The 20,725-nt window shown below is 41.2% G+C and overlaps 2 protein-coding genes across 3 annotated transcripts in view; one reads left to right on the top strand and one right to left on the bottom strand.

The window, feature by feature from the left end:
• LOC139417168 (coiled-coil domain containing 85A) overlaps nucleotides 1-2,401 on the bottom strand; it is a 43,142-nt gene extending 40,741 nt beyond the window's left edge. For both annotated transcript variants that reach the window (XM_071166412.1, XM_071166420.1), the window contains exon 1: nucleotides 1,893-2,401. In XM_071166412.1, the coding sequence (XP_071022513.1) occupies nucleotides 1,893-2,123 (231 nt within the window). In that variant the 5' untranslated portion in view covers nucleotides 2,124-2,401. The remainder of the gene's footprint in view (nucleotides 1-1,892) is intronic.
• A 13,624-nt stretch (nucleotides 2,402-16,025) lies between these two features.
• Nucleotides 16,026-19,392, top strand: LOC139417157 (heme-binding protein soul2). The gene is made up of 4 exons (XM_071166401.1): nucleotides 16,026-16,263; nucleotides 16,361-16,487; nucleotides 17,985-18,162; nucleotides 18,270-19,392. Exons 1-4 carry the CDS (start codon nucleotides 16,129-16,131, stop codon nucleotides 18,442-18,444), a joined length of 615 nt encoding a protein of 204 aa, XP_071022502.1. The 5' UTR covers nucleotides 16,026-16,128; the 3' UTR covers nucleotides 18,445-19,392.
• The last annotated feature ends 1,333 nt before the right edge of the window (nucleotides 19,393-20,725 follow it).

The raw sequence follows: 20,725 nt of genomic DNA, 5'->3' as shown, positions 1-20,725 counted from the left end.
TCTATCTACTCTACTCAAAAAATTGTTTGCAGACAGATTATTTCACTTATAATTCACTGTATTACAATTCCAGTGGGTCAGAAATGTCCATACACTAAGTTGACTGTGCCTTTAAACAGCTTGGAAAATTCCAGAAAATAACGTCATGGCTTTTAAAGCTTCTGATAGGCTAATTGACATAATTTGAGTTAATTAGAGGTGTACTTCAAGGCCTACCTTCAAACTCAGTGCCTCTTTGCTTGACATCATGGGGAAATCAAAAGAAATCAGCCAAGACCTCAGAAAATGAATTGTAGACCTCCACAAGTCTGGTTCATCCTTGGGAGCAATTTCCAAATGCCTGAAGGTACCACGTTCATCTGTACAAACAATAGTACGCAAGTATAAACACCATGGGACCACGCAGCCGTCATACCGCTCAGGAAGGAGACGCGTTCTGTCTCCTAGAGATGAACGTACTTTCGTACAAAAAGCGCAAATCAATCCCAGAACAACAACAAAGGACCATGTGACGATGCTGGAGGAAACAGGTGCAAAAGTATCTATATCCACAGTAAAACAAGTCCTATATCGACATAACCTGAAAGGCCGCTCAGCAAGGAAGAAGCCACTGCTCCAAAACCTTCATAAGAAAAGCCAGACTATGGTTTGCAACTGCACATGGGGACAAAGATCGTACTTTTGGGGAAAATGTCCTCTGGTCTGATGAAACAAAAATGGAACTGTTTGGCCATAATTTTTTGAGGAAAAAGGGGGAGGCTTGCAAGCCTAAGAACACCATCCCAACTGTGAAGCACAGGGGTGGCAGCATCATGTTGTGGGGGTGCTTTGCTGCAGGAGGGACTGGTGCACTACACAAAATAGATGGCATCATGAGGTAGAACAATTATGTGGATATATTGAAGCGACATCTCAAGACATCAGTCTGGATGTTATAGCTTGGTCGCAAATGGGTACTTCCAAAGTTGTAGCAAAATAGCTTAAGGACAACAAAGCCAAGGTATTGGAGTGCCCATCACAAAGCCCTGACCTCAATCCCATTGAACATTTGTGGGCAGAACTGAAAAAGCGTGTGAGAGCAAGGAGGCCTACAAACCTAACTCCATTACACCAGCTCTGTCAGGAGGAATGGGCCAAAATTCACTCAACTTATTGTGGGAAGCTTCTGGAAGGCTACCCAAAACGTTTGACCCAAGTTCAACCATTTAAAAGGCAATGCTACCAAATACTAATTGAGTGTATGTAAACTTCAGACCCACTGGTAATGTGATGAAAGAAATCAAATCTGAAATAAATCATTCTCTCTACTATTATTCTGACATTTCATATTCTTACAATAACGTAGTGATCCTAACTGACCTAAAACTGGGAATCTTTACTAGGATTAAATGTCAGGAATTGTGAAAAACTGAGTTAAAATTTATTTGGCTAAGGTGTATGTAAACTTCAGACTTCAACTGTCCATCACAGAATACTAAAATATAACAAAACCAATTTGACATAAACACAGGATTATTTTTTATTTTTTTAATAATATGTATTTATTATTAAAAAAATATTAATAACATTCCACCCATGGGGACACGTCATTTCGACTACAGGCAAGGGCTACTCCATATCTTCAGCAGTTCCAGCTCTTATGATAAGCATACAAGCAACAAGTGGTCCATTGGGTTCAATTATGTAAACCACTTGAAGACTACCATGCTACATTCAAACCACCTACCGTTGTTATTTTTAAGGAGTTTGCAGTGGTAAATTACAGCTTTTTTTAACGCATGAATGATAATAATAATTAGACCATGGCTTTTTTCATCGGGAATCCATCAGACATCCATAGAGCAGTGCGCAAACTTGTGCGCCCAGCATTATCAACATCACACCTGCCTCACCTTCAAACCCCGGATCTCTGTCAGGTGCTGCTGGAGTCGCCGGTTCACCTCCCGGATCAAATTTCCGTGGTCAAGCATGACGCCCATCTTCTCGGCTTCTGCCCTCCGTAACCGCCGCACCAGCTCCTCTTTCCTCCACTTCAACAGCTCCTCGTCGCTTATCTTGGAGAGTTCCTCCGCTGGACTCTCTGCGCTCTTGGCCATCAGCTGGGGCTGCGTCCCCTTCTCCATCGTTGAATTTAGGCTAGCCTACTCTAATGAGAAGATAACACTACGACGGTAACCTACTAATTCAGTGCAAAAGCCACCCAAACGTAACTCCTCACCTGCACTTACCCAAATGTACACTCTTTATCTAACGTCCAGATTGATCTAACGCCCATTTTAAAGCTATCCAAGACAAGCAGCGCTCTCCTATATTCCCGCCTTTCTCAAAGTAGTCCGCACGCGGTCTCTTCTGGAGAGCCCATCGCCAGCTCGTGGGCTGTTTCTGGGCATGCCTGCTGCCTCGCACATAAAGCCTTTGCCTATGGCTCTCCTGCTCCTGCGCTTCGGCCAGAAGGGAGAAGTAGTGGCTGCAGATGCATCTCGAGAAGCAACGGTGCTCTCTCTCTCTCTCTCCCTTTCTCCCTCAGGGGTTGAGTGGCGAGGACGCGTTGTCTTCTTGCGCCATCTGCTGCAGGATTTTATCCTTGTAAACCAATAGATTTTGCACAAAACTGTATTAATCAGGTTTTCAATCATATAACTAGGCCTAGTGTGGACTTTATTAAGATTGAAAACCCTGTGAAGATATTGGTCGGCATAAAAATGTCTACTATGGAAGCTCTTCCTGCCACCAAAAAAAAGGAAAGGTGATCTGTATCACATTAATCCAATGTGCACTTGAATTTTCATTTAGCAGACACTCTTATCCAAAGCGAATTTCGTGAGCAATTAGTGTTAAGTGCTTTTCACCCAGTCGGTTCAGGGATTTGAACCAGTGACCTTGACCACTAGGCTACCTGCCTTAGCATCAGGCCCTCTTCAATTTTCAATGATAACCTTATGCATATTCTATAGTCAATTACACATTGAGCGAGAGAGTGAGAGAGAGAGAGAGAGAGAGAGAGAGAGAGATTCAAAACATATAATTATATATAAACAAATAATTTTGATCTCATGGATGGTCAGTCCTCACATCAATATCTGAGTTTCAGGACTCAGGCTAAGATTCATGTGCAGACATAGGAGGTGGATAGTGCGAGTCTCAGAGTTTTAGATAGTACAAGGGGCAGGCAAAAGGTAAGTCAAGGCAGGCAAAGGGTCGTAGTCGAAATCAGAGTCAGGCAGGTACAGGACGGCAGGCAGGATCAGGACAGGTCAGAACTGGCAACACTAAGAATAACTAAAGATAGAGCACAGGAACACGCTGGTAGGACTTAACGGGACAAGACGAACTGGCAACAAACAGAAAACGCAAGTATAAATGCACAGGGGATAATGGGGGACACGGGAGGGGGGTGGAGACAAGCACAAGACAGGTGAAAGAGATCAGGGTGTGACAGTGAGAGTTCTTGCGTCTATGTACACTTGGCAAAAAAAGAAACGTCCTCTCACTGTCAACTGCGTTTATTTTCAACAAACTTAACTTGTAAATATTTGAATGATATTTGAATGAGCATAACAATATTCAACAACTGCCTCTCTCAGCCTCTTGCGGACAGTCTGAGCACTGATGGAGGGATTGTGCGTTCCTGGTGTAACTTGGGCAGTTGTTGTTGCCATCCTGTACCTGTCCCACAGGTGTGATGTTCGGATGCACCGATCCTGTGCAGGTGTTGTTACACGTGTTCTGCCACTGCGATGACGTTCAGCTGTCTGTCCTGACTCCCTGTAGCACTGTCTTAGGCGTCTCACAGTCCGAACATTGCAATTTATTTCCCTGGCCACGTTTGCAGTCCTCATGCCTCCTTGCAGCATGCCTAAGGCACGGAGATGAGCAGGGACCCTGGGCATCTTTCTTTTGGTGTTTTTCAGAGTAAGTAGAAAGGCCTGTTTAGTGTCTTAAGTTTTCATAACTGTGGCCTTAATTGCCTACCATCTGTAAGCTGTTAGCGTCTAAACGACCGGTCCACAGGTGTATGTTCATGAATTGTTTATGGTTCATTGAACAAGCATTTAAACCCTTTACAATGAAGATCTGAGAAGTTATTTGGATTTTTACGAATTATCTTTGAAAGACAGGGTCCTGAAAGGGACATTTCTTTTTTTGCTGAGTTTATTTGAGTGGTTACATTTATCCTGCCCCCTTCCTCAGCTGTTTACCAAATTAAGTGGCGGGGAGAGTGCTTTGTTATTGGTTGGGATCCCAGATTGCCCTTTAAAAGGGGTCAACCTGCAGGACTGTTCAATGTCCAGGATCCAGACTTACTTTCTCATAATTATGACTAATATATCTCATAATAATGACTTACAATCTCATAATTAGGACTTAGTATCTCATAATAATGACTTACATATCTCATAATTATGAATTACTATCTCATAATAATAACTTACTATCTCATAACTCTTAATCAGATAATTTTTTGGGGTGGCAGGAATGTGGTTTTGTATATGAAAGCTTGTTCCCGCCATTATTATGAGATATGTTTATGCAAACTGTATCACATGAATCACAGGTGTGTGTGTGTGTGTGTGTGTGTGTGTGTGTGTGTGTGTGTGTGTGTGTGTGTGTGTGTGTGTGTGTGTGTGTGTGTGTGATTAATTTAAATTAATTAGTTATAACCCATTAAAGGGGCAACCTGGGATTGGTACATCATTTTTGGACTTTTAAATTATGAAAAATATACTTCGGGATTTTGGCAGAGTCAGATGAACTCATGGATACCATTTTTATGTCTCTGTGTCCAGAGACATAAAAATTCCCCCTTTAAAAGGGGTCGACCTGCAGGAATATTTAATGTTTCACTATCTCCTAATTATGACTCACTATCTCCTAATTATGACTTACTATCTCCTAATTATGACTTACTATCTCCTAATTATGACTTACTATCTCCTAATTATGACTTACTATCTCCTAAATATGACTTACTATCTCCTAATTATGACTTACTATCTCCTAATTAAGACTTACTATCTCCTAATTATGACTTACTATCTCCTAATTATGACTTACTATCTCCTAATTATGACTTACTATCTCCTAATTATGACTTACTATCTCCTAATTATGACATACTATCTCCTAATTATGACTTACTATCTCCTAATTATGACTTACTATCTCCTAATTATGACTTACTATCTCCTAATTATGACTTACTATCTCCTAATTATGACTTACTATCTCCTAATTAAGACTTACTATCTCCTAATTAAGACTTACTATCTCCTAATTAAGACTTACTATCTCCTAATTATGACTTACTATATCCTAATTATGACTTACTATCTCCTAATTATGACTTACTATCTCCTAATTATGACTTACTATCTCCTAATTATGACTTACTATCTCCTAATTATGACTTACTATCTCCTAATTAAGACTTACTATCTCCTAATTAAGACTTACTATCTCCTAATTAAGACTTACTATCTCCTAATTATGACTTACTATATCCTAATTATGACTTACTATCTCCTAATTATGACTTACTATCTCCTAATTATGACTTACTATCTCCTAATTATGACTTACTATATCCTAATTATGACTTACTATCTCCTAATTATGACTTACTATCTCCTTATTAAGACTTACTATCTCCTAATTATGACTTACTATCTCCTAATTAAGACTTACTATCTCCTAATTAAGACTTACTATCTCCTAATTATGACTTACTATCTCCTAATTATGACTTACTATCTCCTAATTAAGACTTACTATCTCCTAATTATGACTTACTATATCCTAATTATGACTTACTATATCCTAATTATGACTTACTATCTCCTAATTATGACTTACTATCTCCTAATTATGACTTACTATCTCCTAATTATGACTTACTATCTCCTAATTAAGACTTACTATCTCCTAATTATGACTTACTATATCCTAATTATGACTTACTATATCCTAATTATGACTTACTATCTCCTAATTATGACTTACTATCTCCTAATTATGACTTACTATCTCCTAATTATGACTTACTATCTCCTAATTATGACTTACTATCTCCTAATTATGACTTACTATATCCTAATTATGACTTACTATCTCCTAATTATGACTTACTATCTCCTAATTATGACTTACTATCTCCTAATTATGACTTACTATCTCCTAATTATGACTTACTATCTCCTAATTATGACTTACTATCTCCTAATTATGACTTACTATCTCCTAATTAAGACTTACTATCTCCTAATTAAGACTTACTATCTCCTAATTATGACTTACTATCTCCTAATTATGACATACTATCTTATAATAACGACTTTCTGTCACGGATCCTCCCGGTACTATTCTTTGTTAAAAAGAAAGATGGGGGACTGCACCCCTGCATTGATTATCGAACTCTGAATAAAGCCACCGTTAAATTCAGCTATCCTTTACCCCTCATCCCAACCATCAGCGATCAAATACATGGGGTGCAGTACTTTACGAAACTGTACTTGAGGAGCGCCTACTATCTGGTGCGCATTCGTGCAGGCGACAAATGGAAAACGTCCTTTTCCACGACAACGGGCCATTACGAATATCTCTTAATGCCTTTTGGCCTGTCTAATGCTCCTTCAGTCTTCAAGGCCTTTGCTGGAACGGGGCATAGTGGTTTATATAGACTTTGGTCTATTCTGCTGACCGCGCCCAGCATGTCTCGTTAGTCAGGTCTGTGCTGGGTAGACTGTTGTAGCATGATCTATATGTTAAAACAAGATAAGTGTTTGTTTTTCCAGCATATCCACGGATGGAGTGGAGATGGAGGAGCAACGCGTCAGCGCAGTCAGGTCATGGCTCATCCTCAACTCCGTGAAAGCAGTCCAGCGATTCCTGGGGTAAGCCAACTATTTCCGGAGGTTCAACCGGGGCTTCAGGACGATGGTCGCTTGTTTGTATAGATGAACTTGGTACCTTCGGGCGTTTGGAAATTTCTCCCACGGATGAACCAGACTTGTCGAGGTCTACAATTTATTTTCTGAGGTCTTGGCTGGTTTCTTTTGATTTCCCCATGATGTCAAGCAAAGAGGCACTGAGATTGAAGGTAGGCCTTGAAATACAACCACAGGTACACCTCCAATTGACTCAAATTAAGTCAATTAACCTATCAGAAGCTTCAAAAGCCATAACATAATTTTCTGGAGTTTTCCAAGCTGTTTAAAGGCACAGTCAACTTAGTGTATGTAAACTTCTGACACACTGGAATTGTGATAGAGTGAATTATAAGTGAAATAATCTGTCTGCAAACAATTGCAGACAGATGCACAAAGAAGATGTCCTAACCGACTTGCCAAAACTATAGTTTGTTAACAAAAAATGTGTGGGGTGGTTGAAAAACGAGTATTAATGACTCCAACCTAAATCTATTTAAACTTCCGACTTCAACTGTATGTGCCCTCTGTTTCCCATTGTCCTTGTCGGTTATTGTTACCATGTCCGTTGTTCCTGTGAGTATCTGTGCTATTGTATCGGCTTCCATGCTGCGTGTTATTGTGCACTTGTTTTATGGGTCTCGTCCCATGTATTATTTAGAGGTTGACACCTCGCCCTTTGTTTGGGTGGAGATTTTTTTTTTTTTTACTATTTTGTATTCCTGAGCTTGTCTCCAATCTTAAGACAACGTGACACTTACAATCTGATAATTGTGACTTAGTAAATCAGAATAATGAGATTCTAACTCACAATGACTTACTTTAGTAATAATGCCAGAGAAGCCGGTATTTGGAGAATATAGTGGCACGGGTGTTGTTAGGCCTGAGACGAAGTTGAGGGCCCTAAAACCTTACCAATATATCCTCCAAACACTGGCTTCGACGACATTATCACTTTTATACAAAGGTTACCAACATATTCAAATAATAATTGACATATTTTCATTAAAAACGTTATTTTGATGAATTTATTCATACCATTTCATCCTTCCACGAGATATAGTCCCGACACAAATCTAGGGTTAGCACCCAAGCCGGCTCGGTTGCTAGAGAAGAGACCCAGTCATTAAGTCATTGTGTTCTAAATCTATGGACACGACCCAGTTGTTTGTTCTAAATGTTACGTTGCCATGATGGCTGGCAATGTTCTTCTCCCTTGCTTGCTAGCTAGACAACTTTGGCTAACACAGTCACGTCAAACAGTGTATCCCAGAATAACAACAAAGTAGCTGCATTTGCATTTGTTTAAGCTGTTTCCTAGTGATTTGGGGGGGAATACATCCACAACAATGAGCTAATGATGTGCGATTTCACCTGGCATAAAACATTTTCTATCTCACTGTTCAGAAGAGATAGCCAACTACACAGCTAATACAATCGCTTCAAACTGAAACTGTAATGACAGTCAACTATCTGCATGTATTGTTCTTCTATTAACATTTCTTCTTATATATCCATAAACATTATGCAGATTCATGATTTTGACTGGCTGAGAAAAGCTGCCAGCCTGTCTGTCACGTCCTGACTCTCAACATGTTCATTACATAGTACAGCTGGAGATCGAATTTCAATACTCAAACAATGTTGCAAATGTCGGAGAGACAGACAACAAGGTTATTACAAATCTCCGTGGTTCAAAACCAAAAGCTAGTCTAAAGGAAAGTGGAGATAATATCCATATGCTTTTTACAATGAAATGGGAGATAAAGTCTAGATGCATTTTAGAGTGTGGATCTAATATATAAATTGCCTGGCTGAGCTGATGAGACAGTGGATTTCGCAGTCAGATGGAACAGAGTAAATAAGCATTTCAACATCACAGATTTAGCTGGTGGTAACTTGTGGACTAGACACCGGCTGGAATACGGTTTTAACCAATCAGCATCCAGAATTAGACCCACCCTTTGTATAATATATCATAATTGTTACTTACAGTACATATCTCATAATATCTCATAATCTCATAATAAGGACTTCCTATCTCATAACGCGTAGTCCAATAATTTTTTTGTCATGGCAGGAACGGGCTTCCATACAACTTCCAAATAAACTTTCTTTTTTTTAAATGTAATGGTCAAGCGTGAAAAGGCAATGAAGGCATCGGATAGAAGTAGCTTAAATTAGTCCACGAATATAAATATATAGCGATGTTTAAGTGAGCGCGTGTTTATGAATTTGATCTTAACGTTCAGTCAAAAGCAGCATGGGACATGATCCAGGAAGTAGGCCTAAGGTGGAAAATGTGAGCAAATAGGTAAAAAAAAAAAAATGGTTTGCATTTATGTAGCCCTAATTATATTTAGGGTGCCTCGAAATTAAACGTTTGGGAACCCCTGTGCCATTAGTCTCTAGGCCAGGGATGGGCAACTGGCCTTACTGTTGAGAGTTAGAATAGCAGGATACACCAAGGCACAATTTTGAAATTTGGTTGTGCATCAGCAGTTTTTCTCTTGTTATGTCAGTCACTGATAGTCACTCAATTAGCCCATGTCAGCAAAAAAAAATGTTAGTCTAGCCAGATATCTAAACTTATACAGTGCCTTGCGAAAGTATTCGGCCCCCTTGAACTTTGCAACCTTTTGCCACATTTCAGGCTTCAAACATAAAGATATAAAACTGTATTTTTTTGTGAAGAATCAACAACAAGTGGGACACAATCATGAAGTGGAACGACATTTATTGGATATTTCAAACTTTTTTAACAAATCAAAAACTGAAAAATTGGGCGTGCAAAATTATTCAGCCCCTTTAATTTCAGTGCAGCAAACTCTCTCCAGAAGTTCAGTGAGGATCTCTGAATGATCCAATGTTGACCTAAATGACTAATGATGATAAATACAATCCACCTGTGTGTAATCAAGTCTCCGTATAAATGCACCTGCACTGTGATAGTCTCAGAGGTCCGTTAAAAGCGCAGAGAGCATCATGAAGAACAAGGAACACACCAGGCAGGTCCGAGATACTGTTGTGAAGAAGTGTAAAGCCGGATTTGGAAACAAAAAGATTTCCCAAGCTTTAAACATCCCAAGGAGCACTGTGCAAGCGATAATATTGAAATGGAAGGAGTATCAGACCACTGCAAATCTACCAAGACCTGGCCGTCCCTCTAAACTTTCAGCTCATACAAGGAGAAGACTGATTAGAGATGCAGCCAAGAGGCTCATGATCACTCTGGATGAACTGCAGAGATCTACAGCTGAGGTGGGAGACTCTGTCCATAGGACAACAATCAGTCGTATATTGCACAAATCTGGCCTTTATGGAAGAGTGGCAAGAAGAAAGCCATTTCTTAAAGATATCCATAAAAAGTGTTGTTTAAAGTTTGCCACAAGCCACCTGGGAGAAACACCAAACATGTGGAAGAAGGTGCTCTGGTCAGATGAAACCAAAATTGAACTTTTTGGCAACAATGCAAAACGTTATGTTTGGCGTAAAAGCAACACAGCTGAACACACCATCCCCACTGTCAAACATGGTGGTGGCAGCATCATGGTTTGGGCCTGCTTTTCTTCAGCAGGGACAGGGAAGATGGTTAAAATTGATGGGAAGATGGATGGAGCCAAATACAGGACCATTCTGGAAGAAAACCTGATGGAGTCTGCAAAAGACCTGAGACTGGGACTGAGATTTGTCTTCCAACAAGACAATGATCCAAAACATAAAGCAAAATCTACAATGGAATGGTTCAAAAATAAACATATCCAGGTGTTAGAATGGCCAAGTCAAAGTCCAGACCTGAATCCAATCGAGAATCTGTGGAAAAAACTGAAAACTGCTGTTCACAAATGCTCTCCATCCAACCTCACTGAGCTCAAGCTGTTTTGCAAGGAGGAATGGGAAAAAAATTCAGTCTCTCGATGTGCAAAACTGATAGAGACATACCCCAAGCGACTTACAGCTGTAATCGCAGCAAAAGGTGGCGCTACAAAGTATTAACTTAAGGGGGCTGAATAATTTTGCACGCCCAATTTTTCAGTTTTTGATTTGTTAAAAAAGTTTGAAATATCCAATAAATGTCGTTCCACTTCATGATTGTGTCCCACTTGTTGTTGATTCTTCACAAAAAAATACAGTTTTATATCTTTATGTTTGAAGCCTGAAATGTGGCAAAAGTTCGCAAAGTTCAAGGGGGCCGAATACTTTCGCAAGGCACTGTATTTAGTTGCTCTAATGACCATTCAAATGAGCTCTGATACCGTGACTGGGCTGATTTTGACCACTCATCATAACTATTTGAGCCCAATAACTCACTAATGAACACTACAACATAGTGTTGTGGACAGAGAGGTGGTCTTCATGGCAGGAACAAAGCAGGAAGTAAGGTGTGTTGAGGAGTGGATGATTTTATTTACCACTGTCCAAAAGTGCAGGTGTCAAATGTAAGCAAAGAAAAGGAACAGGTAGATTTACTGTATACAAAAGGTTTAGTACAGGTCTACTGCCAACACCTACCTAGTCATCGGTGTGACAGACTTAACCTACAATTCAAATGACCTAACAACAGTAGAAAGAATAAAAAAGGAGACTATAGAATGAATAGCTATTGTTAAGCTATATACTGTAGGTCAAGAGTAGCCTGGTTGCCGTCTCTGCGCAGCTATTAAATGAAATCAAATTGTATTTGTCACATGCGCCGAATACAACAGCGCCGAATACCTTACAGTGAAATTCTTACTTACAATCTCAAACCAACAATGCAAAACTACCTTTTTAAATGTATTTTTAAGTAACAATAGCTAGGCTATATACAGAGGGTACAGAGTCAATGTGCAGGGGCACCGGTCAATGTGCGGGGGCACCGGTTAGTTGAGGTAATTGAGGTAATATGCACATGTAGGTAGAGTTTTAAAGTGACTATGCATAGATAATAACAGAGAGTAGCAGCAGGGGGGAAAGGGGGAGGGGGGGGCAATGCAAATAGTCTGGGTAGCCATTTGATTAGATGTTCAGGAGTCTTATGGCTTGGGGGTAGAAGCTGTTTAGAAGCCTCTTTGACCTAGACTTGGCGCTTCGGTGCCACTCGCCATGCGTAGCAGAGAGAAAAGTATATGACTAGGGTGGCTGGAGTCTTAGGGCCTTCCTCTGACAAGGCCTGGTATAGAGGTCCTGGATGGCAGGAAGCTCGGCCCCAGTGATGTACTGGGCCATACGCACAACCCTCTGTAGTGAATTGTGGTCGGAGGCCGAGTAGTTGCTATAGCAGGCAGTGATGCAACCTGTCAGGATGTTCTTGATGGTGCAGCTGTAGAACCTTTTGAGGATCTGAGGACACATGCCAAATCTTTTCAGTCTCCCGAGGGGGAATAGGTTTTGTCGTGTCCTTTCACATCTGTCTTGGTGTGCTCGGACCATGTTAGTTTGTTGGTGATGTGGACACCAAGGAACTTGAAGCTCTCAACCTGCTCCACTACAGCCCCGCCGATGAGAAAGGGGGGCGTGCTCGGTCTTCCTTTTCCAGTAGTCCACAATCATGTCCTTTGTCTTGATCACGTTGAGGGAGAGTTTGTTGTCCTGCCACTAAACGGCCAGGTCTCTGACCTCCTCCCTATAGGCTATCTTATTGTTGTCGGTGATCTGTTGTGTCATTGGAAAACTTAATGATGGTGTTGGAGTCGAACCTGGCAGTCATGAATGAACAGGGAGTACAGGAGGGGACTGAGCATGTATCCCAGAGGGGCCCCCGTTTTGAGGATCAGCGTAGCGGATGTGTTGTTACCAACCCTTACCACCTGGGGCAGCCTGTCAGGAAGTCCAGGATCCAGTTGCAGAGGGAGGTGTTTAGTCCCAGGGTCCTTAGCTTCGCGATGGGCTTTGAGGGCACTATGGTGTTGAACGTTGAGCTGTAGTCAATGAATTAGAATTCTCATATAGGTGTTCCTTTTGTCCATGTGGGAAAGGGCAGTGTGGAGTGCAATAGAGATTGCATCATCTGTGGATCTGTTAGGGCGGTATGCAAATTGGAGTGGGTCTAGGGTTTCTGGGATAATGGTGTTGATGTGAGCCATGACCAGCCTTTCAAAGCACTTCATGGCTAGAGACATGAGTGCTATGGGTCTATAGTCATTTAGGCAGGTTACCTTAGTGTTCTTCAGAAAAGGGACTATCTATGGTGGTCTGCTTGGAACATGTTGGTATTACAGACTCAGACAGGGAGAGGTTGAAAATGTCAGTGAAGACACTTGCCAGTTGATCAGCGCATGCTCGGATTACAAGTCCTGGTAATCCGTCTGGCCCTAGGACCTTATGAATGTTGACCTGTTTAAAGGTCTTACTCGCTCTCATGCATGTTTCAGTGTTACTTGCCTCGAAGCGAGCATAAAAGTAAATTTAGCTTGTCTGGTTGGCTCGTGTCACTGGGCAGCTCTCTGCTTTGTTTCCCTTTGTAGTCTGTAATAGTTTGCAAGCCCTGCAACATCCGACGAGTGTCGGAGCCGGTGTAGTACGATATGATCTTAGTCCTATGTTGACACTTTGCCTGTTTTATGGTTCTTCGGATGGCATAGCGGGATTTCTTATATGCTTCCAGATTAGAGTCCCGATCCTTGAAAGCGGCAGCTCTACTCTTTAGCTCAGTGAGGATATTGCCTGTAATCCATGGTTTCTGTGAGAGGGGTATGTACTGTCACTGTGGGGACGACGTCATCAATGCACTTATTGACGAAGCCAGTGACTGATGTGGTGTACTCCTCAATGCCATCGGAAGAATCTCGGAACATATTTCAGTCTGTGCTATTGCATTCCACTACATTTATTAGAAATGGAGCATTGCAGTGGAATACACTTTCACATGCACAGTAATTTGGATTATGTCTCAATGGGTAGTTTTATCAAAATATAATAATAGTTTCAATAAAATAATGATATAATCTCTACCTCCAATATATTGCAATATAGAGGGATTGCTACAGTAAACCTTTCTTCAACACCCTCACTATTCTTTTAGTGTACATGCTAGATTTTGCCATGTTCCATTTCACATGCTACACAGTATTAGACAGTTTGTCATGTGGTCATCTCTGTCATGGTAATTGAACTAGTAATTATGTTAAGGCTGAATGGAGCCTCAAATATCTGCTGAATGCCATCTGACATGTCTGGTGTTTTTTTGTTATTAACCCCAGGCTCCATCCATCAAGGACAAGCCAGGAGCAATAATGTATAATAATGTATAATAATGTACATCCACAGACACCTAGGCCAGAAAACAGTTATCAATTCTGCTCTGATTAGCAAACCAAAGACTTCATAACTTGTCTCACTCACTGCCTGTCTGTTTAGACAAAGTCCCCCCATCAAAGTCATAACTTGCGGACGACACAACAGTGGTAGGCTTGATTACCAACAACGATGAGACGGCCTACAGGGAGGAGGTGAGGGCCCTCGGAGTGTGGTGTCAGGAAAACAACCTCACACTCAACGTCAACAAAACTAAGGAGATGATTGTGGACTTCAGGAAACAGCAGAGGGAACACCCCCCTATCCACATCGATGGAACAGTAGTGGAGAGGGTAGCAAGTTTTAAGTTCCTCGGCATACACATCACAGACAAACTGAATTGGTCCACTCACACAGACAGCATCGTGAAGAAGGCGCAGCAGCGCCTCTTCAACCTCAGGAGGCTGAAGAAATTCGGCTTGTCACCAAAAGCACTCACAAACTTCTACAGATGCACAATCGAGAGCATCCTGGCGGGCTGTATCACCGCCTGGTATGGCAACTGCACCGCCCTCAACCGTAAGGCTCTCCAGAGGGTAGTGAGGTCTGCACAACGCATCACCGGGGGCAAACTACCTGCCCTCCAGGACACCTACACCACCCGATGTCACAGGAAGGCCATAAAGATCATCAAGGACATCAACCACCCGAGCCACTGCCTGTTCACCCCGCTATCATCCAGAAGGCGAGGTCAGTACAGGTGCATCAAAGCTGGGACCGAGAGACTGAAAAACAGCTTCTATCTCAAGGCCATCAGACTGTTAAACAGCCACCACTAACACTGAGTGGCTGCTGCCAACACACTGACACTGACTCAACTCCAGCCACTTTAATAATGGGAATTGATGGGAAAGGATGTAAATATATCACTAGCCACTTTAAACAATGCTACCTTATATAAATGTTACTTACCCTACATTATTCATCTCATATGCATACGTATATACTGTACTCTATATCATCGACGGTATCCTTATGTAATACATGTATCACTAGCCACTTTATACTATACTATGCCACTTTGTTTACATACTCATCTCATTTGTACATACTGTACCCGATACCATCTACTGTATCTTGCCTATGCTGCTCTGTACCATCACTCATTCATATATCCTTATGTACATATTCTTTATCCCCTTACACTGTGTACAAGACAGTAGTTTTGGAATTGTTAGTTAGATTACTTGTTATTACTGCATTGTCGGAACTAGAAGCACAAGCATTTCGCTACACTCGCATTAACATCTGCTAACCATGTGTATGTGACAAATAAAATTTGATTTGATTTGATTTGACTTTGCATTAAATTGTGCAGCTGAAACTGGCTAGACTAGCTTAAGAAAATAGGCAAAGGAGTCTGTCAGAATTAGATTTCGAATCTGGCATCCTGCAGTGACCCTGGACCAGTTGGACCAGTTCTATAAGGTTAGCCTTTCTGTAAGCAGAAAGGCTTGGGTCTGGCAAATACTGTACATCTATTTTGATCAGGCAACGGAATTTACATGAAAAGTAGCATTGACATTTACTTTACATGAGTTATTGTCGTATTTAATGTGTTTTTCAATATAGTAGTAGCCTTGGTTATCGTGGCGATACGTGTGCAATTTCATAGGGAGGATGCCTCTAGTGCACCTGCTCCTCTCTTTTATCTTCTTCAGGTATTCAACTCCATTCCCAGCGGAGGGGTTGGGGCGTTGTCTTGTTATGGACGGAGACCATAACCAGGTAACTCCCCGCCACAGCGCACGACTCCCCGGCGTATTGCAATGTTTTGTTTATTTGGCTCTCTTTCCCCGCCCCCCGAGGAAGAAATTAGTCAGGCAACACCTGTTTTCTCAGAAAGGTATTGTAGGTGTGTCCTGAAAATACAAAGATGGTAGAGAGTTGTTAAAATTGAAAGTGTCATCCGAGTTTAGGCAGCGACAAGATGAAGTTTCCCGAGGTAACAACGCTTCTCTCGGTTCTGGCCGTGGTGTTTTTACGCGGGGCGCACGGTTGGGATGCGCCGCCGTTTTGTCATAGCTATGATTGTCCTGAGTTCACGGTCGTTAATAAATATGAGGTAAGTGAATATAGAGATCTATGACACATATTATAACTGATGTAAGAAGCTTGAGGTGTAGTTGTTAAATAGCCTAGCGTTGTTTTTATTTGAACAGGGCTTTGAGGAACGTGCGTACCAAGTGAGCCGCTGGATAACAGTCGACAGCCAGGGTGTCTCTGACCACGACGTGAAGGCTGGATTCACGAAACTGTGGGACTACACCCAGTGGGACAATAAAGCAGGTGGATGTCTCAATGTTGTTTAAACTGCAACAATGATCTTATTGATTAATTGCACGTTCTAGCATGCAGTATTGTGTATTACTGAAATGTGCTTCAAGGAAATGTAATTTATATCAAAGTCCTTTGGCATAAAGGTGACTATTCAATACTAATGTAGCCTACAAATGTTCCATACCAATGACATGTTAATTCCCCTATTTAGTGGACATTCGTTATTTAATTGTTGTATCATGGCATATCGAGGTTATTCGATTATAAATCAACAAATAGCCTCGATTGACTCTTGGATATGGAGCCTCGGCAGTGGCTACAAAAACCGAGTGTTCCGGTTTTCAGGGTAATTGGAAAGAAAGCCTGTGACACGACTTTCGCTTTTGGACGTTAATAAGGCAACACTCCATCTTAATTCCTCCTCCACATTTACTGGATTGGTTGAACAGTGCAGAAGAGAACCTCCCCCGACAGTTTTTTTTTCTTCTCGGCAAGACCACTATATGGGGTAGTAGTTTCAGGCGTTTCTTTTACGCCTGCTAAATTAGGTTAAATGTATCAAGTTATATGTCCACAGCCGTTGGAGGCTCGGGCAGACCGGTACATCTCAGGCACACAAGCAGCATAGCGCTGCAATGCTTATAGTCTACTGCAGCGATATGAAAGTGTCCCATTTGTTCCATGACAAACACACGTCGATTTGTTCCGAATTTAAAATAAATAAAATTGAACACAATGTGAAGAAATCACTTTGTTCAAAGGGACACACTTTATATTATATGAAAACTGGGATTGTGACAAATCAGTTGATTCGCTAGCCAACTCCGGTACATTCAGTGGGAGAGAGACAACAATGAATGAGAGCAGTCCACCAGGAAATTAGTATGATTTCCCGTATCACTAGTAATCTAAAAAATGATTACAGTATAAGGCAGCTCAAATCGTATATTATGTTAATTGTAAAGTTGAGTATATGTAGATTAAGCCCTATTCCCCTATTTTTCATTAATAGGTTGTTCATAGCATATGAGATTTGAAAATAAAATCTACGATGTACTATTTTTCATTTTATTTACTATAGCAGTGCATACTAGTGGACAAATTGCACACAAATCATAGATAAATAATAAATACCCCAAAAAGCAGGACATCTGAGCTTTCTAACTGTACATGTCATTACTAGGTACTGTTTATGGCCCTCTTATGAAGATATGACCATCTATATGACCATCCACTTAACACTCAACATTAAAGAGAAAAATACCTATTATTACACGGTAGCCTAGTAACATAGACAAGTGCAATGTAATTACAGTAGCCTACACAACTGGAAGCCTACCTGTTGGAATGCACAATTTCAATATTTAAAATATTAACTTAAAATCTTTCAATTAAACTTTTCTAAAGGATGAATAATTTGAATGAATATTATCTTTCAATGAATCCTTTTTATCTGATTTTTGGTTGTAAAATGTATGGCGTGTTTTTTTTATCATTCCTTCTCAGGTGAACATGTCAATACTCATACCTGGCCTGCACTTATTTCTACGACTGAGGTAGAGGATGGTGGAGAGAAGCATGCATCTCTCTCTTTCTATGTGGCTCCAGAAGATACAGTCCTCCCCACTCCCAATGATGCCTCAATCAGGAACGAGACTATGCCTGCCTGCACCATATATGTCAGGTGAAGAACCACCATTGCCATCCTGTTTCACTAACTAGGGGCCAAATCCTGCTGTAGAAGTTTAAGTCCATGTCTCTGTTTTTTAACTCTCTTTCTCTCTCTCTCAGGACTTTCAGTGGTTTTCCGTCAGAGTACAACTTCCAGGAAAATTTGAAGAAGCTACGTGATGCCCTGACACAGGCTGGGAAAGCATTTGACTCCCACCGGTTCATTGCGGCAGGGTATGAAGGCCCGTGGACTCTGATTGGCCGACACAATGAGGTCTGGATCCACGCCGCCTGAGGAAGGCAGATGAAACTAATAAACACAGAGATTTAAAATTCCAAACAAATGTTCAATGGTGGGTACACTTGCCCATGCATATAGTGTGCGCCATTTGGAATGTTCAATTAGTACGCTATGAAAGTTGATATGTCAACTACAAAATGTCACTGGTGTATTGCCTTAAACTAAATGATTTGCTACCTCAGAATTCTGTAGCTACTTTTATCTCCTCCAACCATGGCAATTTCTAAATTGGGTTGAGGGACTTCTAGTATACATGTGAAGCCATTACTGTGTCCCATAGAAAAACATACTAGAGTTTCTTCACTTTGGGGGAGAGGCTTTCTATAGTCTTTACTAGCTAAATATATTTTTGGGCACCTGTTCTGTTAAAATTATAATCTTTCAACCATCTAACTGTTGCAAGTCAAACAGAGCAGGTTTAGTAAAATATAGATTCAGTATTGTAATCCACAAACACAAGATGCAGTTTTTTAAACATCGATCCCTAGCATTTTATCAGCAATCTTTATTTACACTATGAATGATTTGGTCTATAAACGATTTGGTCTTTCTACTGCCACTTATATGCCTAGTCCCTTGTAAAATATATTTTGCAATCTCAATGGCCTGCTCCTGGGTAAATAAAGGTCAGATGAGAACGATAACAACATGCTGTATAAGAATGTGAAGTTAGTCCACAGTCTCAGGTTAATTTTCTGCCAGAGTGATTAGAAAGCGACTGGTTGTAGGAATGTTGTGCAGCAAGTAACCTCAAAAGTACCTAGCCGCATTCTCAGAATATTCTCAATTTCCGCAAGAGATCATCACAGTAAAGACACATGAGAAGCTTACATATTATATAATCTAGTGAGGAGTGATACTTACAGATATATGTACTTTTGTACCCGCAAATTACTTTACTTATATATTAATGTAAATCAATAAAAATATAAGTATACCCAGCTTTGCTTTAAGAATCTTTTGTTGACAAGGAACAAGGAAGTGGTTGGATACATGTCAGACATGACAATGTTGTGCTGTTTTTCATTTTTCACCAAAATGATTTACATCTACCCTGAATCAAATCAAATGTATTTATATAGCCCTTCTTACATCAGCTGATATATCAAAGTGCTGTACAGAAACCCAGCCTAAAACCCCAAACAGCAAGCAATGCAGGTGTAGAAGCACGGTGGCTAGGCAAAACTCCCTAGAAAGGCTGAAACCTAGAGAGGAACCAGGCTATGAGGGGTGGCCAGTCCTCTTCTGGCTGTGCCAGGTGGAGATTATAACAGAACATGGCCAAGATGTTCAAATGTTCATAATTGACCAGCATGGTCAAATAATAATAATCACAGTAGTTGTCGAGGATGCAGCAAGTCAGCACCTCAGGAGTAAATGTCAGTTGGCTTTTCATAGCCGATCATTAAGAGTATCTCTACCGCTCCTGTTGTCTCTAGAGAGTTGAAAACAGCAGGTCTGGGACAGGTAGCACGTCCGGTGAACAGGTCAGGGTTCCATAGCCGCAGGCAGAACAGTTGAAACTGGAGCAGCAGCTCGGCCAGGTGGACTGGGGACAGCGAGGAATCATCATGCCAGGTAGTCCTGAGGCATGGTCCTAGGGCTCAGGTCCCCGAGAGAGAGAAAGAAAGAGAGAATTAGAGAGAGCATACTTAAATTCACACAGGACACCAGATAAGACAGGAGAAGTACTCCAGATATAACAGACTGACCCTAGCCCCCCGACACATAAACTACTGCAGCATAAATACTGGAGGCTGAGACAGGAGGGGTCAGGAGACACTGTGGCCCCATCCGATGATACCCCCGGACAGGGCCAAACAGGCAGGATATAACCCCACCCACTTTGCCAAAGCACAGCCCCCACACCACTAGAGGGATATCTTCAACCACCAATTTACCATCCTGAGACAAGGCCAAGTATAGCCCACAAAGATCTCTGCCATGGCACAACACAAGGAGGGGCGCCAACCCAGACAGGAAGATCACGTCAGTGACTCAACCCACTCAAGTGATGCACCCCTCCTAGGGACGGCATGGAAGAGCACCAGTAAGCCAGTGACTCAGCCCCTTTAATAGGGTTAGAGTACCCCACCATACCAGATCGACCACTTCTGTTTTGACCATCTAACCCCCACCCTCAAAACAGCCTATGTGAAGTATGTGAATTTTCTTATTTTATGTGCTGTGTTATGTTTGTTTTATATTTGGACATTCCTTTTAGACTGTGCCAAATATGTTTACGGACCCTTTTCAATGGTATTGACTGTCTTGT

This window comes from Oncorhynchus clarkii, chromosome 1, assembly GCF_045791955.1.
Source record: "Oncorhynchus clarkii lewisi isolate Uvic-CL-2024 chromosome 1, UVic_Ocla_1.0, whole genome shotgun sequence".
In the NCBI taxonomy this organism is placed as follows: domain Eukaryota; kingdom Metazoa; phylum Chordata; class Actinopteri; order Salmoniformes; family Salmonidae; genus Oncorhynchus; species Oncorhynchus clarkii.
The sequence above is the reverse complement of the archived record's forward strand: the minus strand, read 5'-3'. Positions and strand labels throughout refer to the sequence as shown.